Source organism: Centruroides sculpturatus, unplaced genomic scaffold, assembly GCF_000671375.1.
Source record: "Centruroides sculpturatus isolate CEXI.00-Female unplaced genomic scaffold, Cexi_2.0 scaffold576, whole genome shotgun sequence".
In the NCBI taxonomy this organism is placed as follows: domain Eukaryota; kingdom Metazoa; phylum Arthropoda; class Arachnida; order Scorpiones; family Buthidae; genus Centruroides; species Centruroides sculpturatus.
The window spans coordinates 303,110-313,378 of record NW_019384852.1 but is presented as its reverse complement, the minus strand read 5'-3'; the positions used below and the strand labels follow the sequence as shown (position 1 = coordinate 313,378).

Here is a 10,269-nt window from a genome sequence, read left to right as displayed (position 1 = left end):
TCTTCTTCAACACCTGTCGGAAATGATGGGCAAGGGTGTCATTGTAGAGATCATTGATCCTGTTGGCCTCGGCTCTGTTTGAATAATGAGTGTTGGTAAACTCCTGAACCTCTCCCCATTTGACAAGGAAGTTTTTGTCAACTTTCACTCCTTCTGATGATGTCTTGCTTTGTTTCAATTGAAATCATCTTTTTGTTTTTTAGAAGCCATGATTTGCACAACACTTGAATAAATGTAAATACCCTGCACTGAGGTGATGTAAGTAATAAACAAGGGAGCAAGCCGAATCCCAACGAGAGCTCTGTACTTCAGATATAATAATATATTCTAATAATACTAATATATTATAAAAATAGCAGATTGTCATTGGCAATGGCAAAAGAGTGGAAACATCATTCGCACTTGTTCACAGAAAGATTGTTGTTTGCCTCATGTAACTGCTGAACAGAAAGTCCATTGTTCGCAGCCAGTCCGTTGCTTGAGTCACGTAATGGCCAAACAGAAAGTCCGTTATTCAAGGCATACGTTATACAAGGCACCACTGTATTAACAAGTAGAAATCAAAACATGTAACATCGAAAGGAATGCCAGTTTTATAGTAGTTTTGTTTTGGTTTTGGAAAGTGAGATCATTGAGTAATGTTAGATATACTTTTTGAATTTTAATTTTAATTTGTGTTTGTTTTTGTTGTTTAAATAATTTGTTATAGATGTTAAATTAATTATATATTGTCTTTTCAGCTTCCTTCAGGAGATACACTAGAAAGAAAATTTGATATGCTTATTAGAAATTGGCATCAAAATCCTGATATACTTTTTAGTATTCATCCAATTGATGGAAGTCTACTTGTTTGGTATGTTATAGTAAAATTATTAAAATTTTATTAATTGTGTATGCAGACAATTAATTGAATGCTGTCTAAAAGTGAAGAAATCTTTTATATAGACATATTTTCAGCATATAATGCATTTTTTCAACTTATATAAACCAAGGAAAAAGAACACGTATCAAAGATTTGGAATTTCAAAATGAAGAATTTGTTATTTTATGTAAGAATGTGGACAGTTTTAGTCGTGTATACACGCATGCAGTATTCTGTATACATAAGCAATATAAAAGTAAAAACAATAATGAAATTTAAACATCTTTCTTAGAAAAAGACATAACTTATAATTTCATTTATGCATTATAACATTTATATTCATAATAGTGCATAGTAACTTTATTAACATATTATTTAATTTGTTTATTTTATTAATTCATTTAATTCTACTTATTAACTTAACATGTGAAGAATTTTTATACTTTAATAAAATGGATATTAAATGTGAAAAAATAAATGCAATAACTTTGAAAGAAATTGCAATATTGCTAGATTGAAAGTATGGAGATATGCTAAATTATTTCTTAAACACTATGTTTGACAAAATCTCTTTAAATATTATTCTATTTATAATTTCTTATATATATAAGAAATTATAACATGTCAATGCTTTTATATATATATATATATAAAAGCATTGACATGTTATAATTTCTTATATATATAAGAAATTATAAATAGAATAATATTTAAAGAGATTTTGTCAAACATAGTGTTTAAGAAATAATTTAGCATATCTCCATACTTTCAATCTAGCAATATTGCAATTTCTTTCAAAGTTATTGCATTTATTTTTTCACATTTAATATCCATTTTATTAAAGTATAAAAATTCTTCACATGTTAAGTTAATAAGTAGAATTAAATGAATTAATAAAATAAACAAATTAAATAATATGTTAATAAAGTTACTATGCACTATTATGAATATAAATGTTATAATGCATAAATGAAATTATAAGTTATGTCTTTTTCTAAGAAAGATGTTTAAATTTCATTATTGTTTTTACTTTTATATTGCTTATGTATACAGAATACTGCATGCGTGTATACACGACTAAAACTGTCCACATTCTTACATAAAATAACAAATTCTTCATTTTGAAATTCCAAATCTTTGATACGTGTTCTTTTTCCTTGGTTTATATAAGTTGAAAAAATGCATTATATGCTGAAAATATGTCTATATAAAAGATTTCTTCACTTTTAGACAGCATTCAATTAATTGTCTGCATACACAATTAATAAAATTTTAATAATTTTACTATAACATACCAAACAAGTAGACTTCCATCAATTGGATGAATACTAAAAAGTATATCAGGATTTTGATGCCAATTTCTAATAAGCATATCAAATTTTCTTTCTAGTGTATCTCCTGAAGGAAGCTGAAAAGACAATATATAATTAATTTAACATCTATAACAAATTATTTAAACAACAAAAACAAACACAAATTAAAATTAAAATTCAAAAAGTATATCTAACATTACTCAATGATCTCACTTTCCAAAACCAAAACAAAACTACTATAAAACTGGCATTCCTTTCGATGTTACATGTTTTGATTTCTACTTGTTAATACAGTGGTGCCTTGTATAACGTATGCCTTGAATAACGGACTTTCTGTTTGGCCATTACGTGACTCAAGCAACGGACTGGCTGCGAACAATGGACTTTCTGTTCAGCAGTTACATGAGGCAAACAACAATCTTTCTGTGAACAAGTGCGAATGATGTTTCCACTCTTTTGCCATTGCCAATGACAATCTGCTATTTTTATAATATATTAGTATTATTAGAATATATTATTATATCTGAAGTACAGAGCTCTCGTTGGGATTCGGCTTGCTCCCTTGTTTATTACTTACATCACCTCAGTGCAGGGTATTTACATTTATTCAAGTGTTGTGCAAATCATGGCTTCTAAAAAACAGAAAGGTGATTTCAATTGAAACAAAGCAAGACATCATCAGAAGGAGTGAAAGTTGACAAAAACTTCCTTGTCAAATGGGGAGAGGTTGAGGAGTTTGCCAACACTCATTATCCAAACAGAGCTGAGGCCAACAGGATCAATGATCTCTACAATGACACCTTTGCCCGTCATTTCCGACAGGTGAAGAAGAGAGAGAAACAGACCACCTTAGACATGTTTTTCAAGAAGCAAGCTGCCAAAAAACAAAGGATAGAACAAGAGGAGATGACCCTGCAAACTCCGGTATCCTCTCTTGAAACTGACTCCGATTAAAAAACAATAAAAAGAGACTTGCTGCAATGTGTAAAAAATCTGTATCTATAAATGTGTAAGGAAAGTGTTCCTCCACCTCCTCCTCACATCATCTGAATACCCGGCATAATTGGTGACTGCTCCATTTTCATTTTTTTTATGGTACAGTATGGTTATTTTATGCTGCAGAACGAATCATATGTTTTAACATGTATTTCTGTGGGAAAATGTGTTTCGTATAACGGACTTTTCACTTAACAGACGTTCACCTGGAACGGATTAAGTACATTATACGAGGCACCACTGTACATAATTCAACAAAATGATTTAATTAAAATCTAGAAGTGAATCAATGAAATCATGTAATATAATTTATTAACAATCTTATCTTCACAATAAATACTGTAGTTTAAACATTGAATTTATATTAATATACATGTAATGATTATAAGATAATTAACATAAGTAAACAAATATCATGTTAATTAAAACCTAATGTTTCTATAACATTATCTGATGCTGTATAATGTTTATAGTTGAAAAAAGATCACTGAAGTTATTCTTTTTGTTAAAAGTAAACTGTAAATAAAACTATTAGTTCAAAAAAATTGATTTTTACTAATGTAATATCAACAATAAGGGCAATGTGCCAGTCAATAAGTAAAAGTGAAATTGAAGCACTTGCCAGTGGCCCTTCACACACTAACATAACAGTCATCCACTCCAAAACAAAACTGAGATTCATTGCTAAAAATAATATGCTGCTAGTCCACAGCAGTTCATGTTTCTCTATCACAATACCACTGTAAACAAAACTAATAATGTTAGGACACTAATGATAAGATGTGTAGCAGTTGCCATGCATACAAATTTGCATCTGCTAGTCAGCTGCCAATGGCACAGGAAGAAACAGGATTTTGTAACAATACTTCCATCTATCTCCAGATAGCAGACAAAAACACCATTGCAACTGCTTGTGCTTGTCTCATAATCAGATGATCATCTCTCCTAATAGTATGTCTCGTGCATCCAGACCCTGTCTACCATGTGCATCCTCAGTATCCATTGCCTCCAACACCTCTTCCTAGTTAGATGAGAACAGTCCAGATGGCAACCAGTATGGCAAAATGGCAATGCCATTTCCTTTAGTCTGATGAAGCAGCATTTCTCCATCTGTCAGATGTGCACAGTGCCTTCAACTGTATCATATAGACATGCCTGGCATTAAAAGATCTTTAAACAAAAATACACAGAAAATGCCAAATACAGTGAGCCTCTGCAAGCCTTTCTAGCCTCTTATAGGATAGTGAAATAACAATCTTAAGGTAATTTGATGACATTATGTGGCATGCAATTGGACCAAAACTATTCATTTCCATACCTATCTAAGACATAGATGTATGCTGAGCTTTATAGTAATCAGACTATTCTGTATTGGTGCATACTAGATGCATCTAACTACTTTTGCCAAAGAGTGTATATCTCTACCAATAATTACTGATAGATATATACTAAATCAAATTTTTAAATTTATTTAAAACCAGACAACCTGTCAAATTGTGGCTATGATTAGACTAAGTTAATAAATCAAGAATGATGTTACAATAAAGTTAAAAAAAATGAGTAAATATTTCAACAACATGAAGCAAAATTAGAAATTTTATCACAATTTTACTGAGACATAATAATTTCAATAGTTTATTAAGATTTCATTAAACCAAAAAATACTATAAATTATTAATACTAAAATCTAAAAAGTTACATAAAAAATACAAATCTACCTGAATATTGGATTGAGTAGCATCGGTTGCAAGTGAAGCTGATGATGATCCTCCGGAGCCACTTTGTTTACTAATGTCATCATCAAAACTTTCTTGGCAGTCTAATTTTGAACTCTTCATTTTATTTTTATTGTTTTTATAATAAATATGTTTAACATCTAAAAATGAATTTTTAAACTTTCTTACAAACATGTATTTAAAATCAATAAAAATAAATTATTATTATTCAAATTTAATATCTAATTTTAGAGATATTATAATAAGAAATGTATCAATAATAATATGATTTCAATAATCTTTTACATCCTTTCATAGTTTTTAAACTACTAAAGCATCATTAGTGCCTACTAAGTAAATATCAAACTCAGTGTTTTTAAACACTTAACAAAATATCAAACACCATCTATTGCTGAGAATTTTTATTTAATGAAACACTAACATTTTCAGCCTCATAGAATAGGCCATCTTCAGGTGTAATTGAATTCTAATGTATTTTATAATTGTAAGAATGGAATGTCCAAAGATTATACATTCAAATTTAAAACAAAAATAATAGATAAAGTAACAAATAAATAACAAAATAAAATATACTAAATACACTGAAGCAACAACGATGCTTCAGTGTATTTAGTATAATGCCAGGGATGCGGATGGATTAGCTTCTGCATGGAAATTCTACATAAAAGAAAAATTAAAATNATTCATACTATTAAATGTATTTTATATTAATAATGATAACTGAAATATAAAGTATTTAACATATATATAACTTATCTATAGAATTAAAGCAATAAATCATGGTATCAGAAAGATCATCAGTATTTGCTTCATTATATAAAAAGTTTCACTGAAAAGTCAGTATTAAACAAATGTACTTTTTAATTAATAAGGAAATAATTTTCAATTGAAAACTACACAGAATATTCACAAGCAAAATTACTTGAATGAAACATACGAGGGCTGTTCAAAAAGTATCAGACCTTTGGTCGGCAAAAATACATTTATTGATTTTGAGGTACAAAACCCTAATCCCATTCAAAGTAGTCTCCTTGGTAGTGTATACATTTCTCCCAGCGTTCCTGCCATTGCTGGAAACACTGCTGGAATGCATCTTTTGGAATGGCCATCAGCAAGTCTGTCGCATTCCGCACGATGTCTTCTCTCAACTAAAATTGGGTTCCTTTTAGCGGCATTTTCAGCTTGGGAAAAAGCCAAAAGTCACACAGAGCCATGTGGGGAGAGTACAGAGCGTGACGAACCACAGGAGTGTTGTGTTTGGCGACGAAAGCCTGAATCAGATGTGCAGAATGGGCGGATGTGTTATCAGGATGGAGCTGCCAAGTTTTGATCAACCACAGATCCGGCTGTTTGCGTTGCACAGCATCGAAAAGATGACGAAGGACCTGCTGGTAGTACTCCTTTGCAATGATTTGGCCTTGTGGTGCGTACTCACAATACACCACCCCACGAGAGTCGAAAAAACTATCAACATAACCTTGATATTGCTGCGGACCTGCTGCACTTTTTTTGGCCTCGAGGATCGTCCTCAAAAGCCTGCTGAATCTTGCAAATGGTTTACGCTTGGGTATCGCCAAGGTTTTTGGCAAAATTTGATGTAATATCACTGCTCACATTGTTCAGTCATTTTCCAACTTAGTGGAATCTGACAAGAGCTCACTACATATCCTCACTTACAGGCCGACTGCCAATGACTGACGCTTCCTGCAGGCGGGAAAAAATTCAGGGCTATGCATGACTGTCCCCTCCACAACTCCACCGAAAGAGGCCTCCCGCGCATCATTGATTTACGAGGAAACAATAAAAGTCCAATACGTTTTGAACAGACCTCGTATCATATCAAAAGAATATGTCCTGAAATTTCTGATTAAAATCCACTTTTCAATAAAATGTACTATATTCTATTGCAAAGTAATCAATTATATTTAACATTTTTATAACATATTCAAATTAATTAACTTAATACTTTACATTTAAAACAATATATGAAATTTTATTGCTGATATCACTAATAAAATATGAAATTATTAAAATTTTGCTAATTAAATAAAATGTAAAAAATTAATCATATTTGTAACATACAAATTCAGTTTTTTTTCTTTTGGCAGATGACATTTCAGCTAATAAAGTTCTAGCATCAATAACAGCTTGATAAACTCTTAATTGATGGCCGTCTGATGCTACAAAACAGGCACTTGGAGAATTAGAAATTCCACCTAATGTTGTACTGTATAAAAAAATTAAGTAAAATCAATAAAATTTTGACATAAAATTTTTAAAATATTGAATAATTTACAATATTAAAATATTTATATGAAATTATTTGAGTAATACAGATATAATCTTGAATTTTAATTATTCCAAGAAGATAAATCGTTGTTCAATTTACCTGCTTATCAGTTAGATTAAATATACATAATTTAAATGTTTTCAATCTAACTTTTAATATCCATCATTAATAATTTCCAATTGAATTCAACATTATGTTATCAATTCATTATTAACACTTAACAGAAATGTAAAACATTATTCTTCAAAATTTTAAAATACACAAAATCAAACACTTGGTAGAAATTGATATATAACTAATAGAAGATTTTTCTATTTTTAATTATTTCATGTTTTTAATCAATTCATTACATTCTACCTTTGGTTTTTTTTCCAGTTATATTTTACTGAAAAAATATTCATTCATAATTCCTAAGAATTAATCTTCATTTCTTCATATATTTTAACCAAGTTTTAGCAAACTTTCATCTTTAATTTATTAGATTATGTAGTTAATGATAACTCTTCAACTACAGTCAGATCTAAACTTGCAGTTATAACTACAATCTTCACATTAATTTTTTAAAAATTTATATCTATGTTCTATATCTTATGCCAAAATATTTTTAAGCTTATTTATTAATCGGTACTATTACTGATTTAAATACTACTTTTCATTCCAGATTTTTAACTTCCACATATCCCTAAAGTAAACATTTGGCTATTTATTGAGGAATATATTGGTTACAATTGATGTGCATTTATACCCATTTTTAAATCTTTTTTTTTGCTAATTTTTGATTATTACAAATTAAAAATGCCTTTCTGGGTAATGGCTTCTCATGCTCTTACTGATTACAAAAGGTTCTCACTCAATTTTAAAGAACATGTTTTAATAAATAAACTGTTCATTTGGTTGGAATCATTTTGTTTACTAGATAGAATTACTTATTTTGACAAATTACAACATGTCATATTTTGAATTTAAGGATTTTGGACAATACACATTAAAAAATCAATTTAAAGGAGTATTTTATTATAATAGTTTTATTAGTGTCATAGTGTAATAAAATTATAATTAAAGTTATTAGCATTGAAATAAATAAAATTAGCGATGTTCAAAAATATTAAAATTAAAGTATTTAGTAATACCATTTAACAAATTTTATATATTTAAAATTATGAAGTGTGTTAAGTCCCCAATCACAAAATTCTTAAAAATTAAAATTTGAATTCATAATACAATCAAATTTAAAAAATAAACAACATGATTGCACAAACCTAGGAAGTAAGGTAGGAATCCATGCCACATTAGCAAAAGCAGATATTTTAGGAGAATTAAGTCTAGCCAATTCAGTGATTCCACCAGATTTTGAGAGAGGACCCACTGCATCTACTTTCCATAAAATTAATTCACTACAGAAACCACTTGGCAATGAGCTGCTGAAACAACAGGAACCTGCTGGTTGATTTTCAAGAGAAACTGGTACAGAACTTTGGCCAGGTAGATTATGATGTGAAGTAGTTAAAAGTAAAGGCAAAACAGGATGGCAGGTGATATCATTAATTCGAAAGCGATGCCCACAAACTCTAGCTGCATGACTAATTGTCAATACCTAAGAAAATAAATGTAGATATTAATATATATTTATTTATTTAAAATCTAAATAAAACCTTTTAAATATTTGATTTAAACTTCAATAACATTGATATCTTAAATTAATTTTACTCTAGTGTAAATATGGCTTTTCAAGTAGAAGTCAATCATTACATCATTACAATCTAGTTATATATATATATATACTTATTTAAAAACATCTAGTTTTAAATATAGTAGAATATATTATTATTAAAATTATAGCATAGTAATTTCAGTAATTCATGTTTATATTTTGCATAAAACTATACCATATGATGAAAAAAGTTAATATCTATAGCAATTGCTAGAATGAATAAATTAAAACTGATCAAAAATACTGTTTGAGAGTATTACAATATTTTATCCATTTAACAAATGAAAACTGAAAATTCAAAAATAAAGTTTTTTAAAGAATTACAACAATAATCCTGAATTAAAGGAAAAACTAATCATCAAAATGATGAGACTGTGTCACATTTCGATCTATGTTCTTTCATTTTTATAAATAATCAACAATATCATTCTTTTTCTAGCATGAAATTTTATCTTTATTTTTTAATATTTAAGCTATTTAACTTTCATTTAAGTTATTTAGTGTTTTAATATTTATTAATAATAATAATAATAAATAAATTACTATTATTGTTATTCTATATTTTATAAAAAAGAAAACCATTATAACACATTCATTTTATATATTTCAGCATATTTTGATAACGTTATATATAAAAATTCTGATATTACTTATTGTAAATTTTACATACCTGAGTAAAACTTGAATTTTCTCCAAATGTTAAATGCCATAAATTAAAACTACCATTATTATGTTTAGAAATCATACAAACAGTAGGTGTTGGTTGATTTTGAACAATTGAAACAGATGAAGATTTTACAATATCTTTTGAATCCATCTCAAAATCATTGCTTTCTTCATGTAATGTATGTTCAACAGAATTTGACTTTTCTGTATCTTTTGCACTTGAAGTTTTTGTAGGGCATAAATTTAATTTACAATGAGGAAGATAAATATGAATTTGATGTGACATTGTTGCTGCATCAAATAATGGTATAACATTTACTTTACGAAGAGAAAAATTAACTTGAGCTTGTCTAAAAGTTCCAGCATTATATTCATCTAAATAATATACAAACCTATAAAAAAAAAATAAATATAACTTATATTGTGTAAAAATAAATAAAAATTATAAGTTATAATGCATTTTTTCAAACCAATTTTAAAAAATTTGTAAATGTAATTTAAATTTAAAGATATAAGAAAAATGAGAAAAGATGAAGTAATTAAAAAAAATAATTATAAAAAATATAATAAAACATCAATATTCTAAATATACAAAGCAACAGTAATATAAATTTAAAACAAATATATAAAAAATTATTTTATACTTGTCTACCAGAGGAAAAAAAGAAATAAAATCACTATGGATAAATTATAAA

At 28.1% G+C, this 10,269-nt stretch overlaps 2 protein-coding genes across 2 annotated transcripts in view; both read right to left on the bottom strand.

Annotated features, from left to right (window-relative positions):
• Positions 1-10,269, bottom strand: part of LOC111630503 (dmX-like protein 2) — a 190,820-nt gene that overhangs the window by 129,937 nt on the left and 50,614 nt on the right. Inside the window, exons 14-16 of the mRNA XM_023374610.1 lie at positions 9,579-9,966; positions 8,457-8,791; positions 6,990-7,134 (exon numbers count right to left, since the gene is read on the bottom strand). Coding sequence (XP_023230378.1) covers positions 6,990-7,134; positions 8,457-8,791; positions 9,579-9,966 — 868 coding nt within the window. The remainder of the gene's footprint in view (positions 1-6,989; positions 7,135-8,456; positions 8,792-9,578; positions 9,967-10,269) is intronic.
• Positions 2,068-5,066, bottom strand: LOC111630502 (dmX-like protein 2). The gene is made up of 2 exons (XM_023374608.1): positions 4,890-5,066; positions 2,068-2,270 (listed from the first exon to the last, which is right to left on the bottom strand). The coding sequence occupies exons 1-2, from the start codon at positions 5,007-5,009 to the stop codon at positions 2,124-2,126; spliced, it is 267 nt and encodes an 88-aa protein (XP_023230376.1). The 5' UTR covers positions 5,010-5,066; the 3' UTR covers positions 2,068-2,123.

Bases quoted from the DNA above. Each gene is read 5' to 3' on its own strand.
- LOC111630502 (XM_023374608.1), bottom strand. From the start codon at position 5,009: ATGAAGAGTTCAAAATTAGACTGCCAAGAAAGTTTTGATGATGACATT. The intron at 2,271-4,889 runs GTAGATTTGTAT...TTGTCTTTTCAG, and splicing joins CTACTCAATCCAATATTCAG to CTTCCTTCAGGAGATACACT.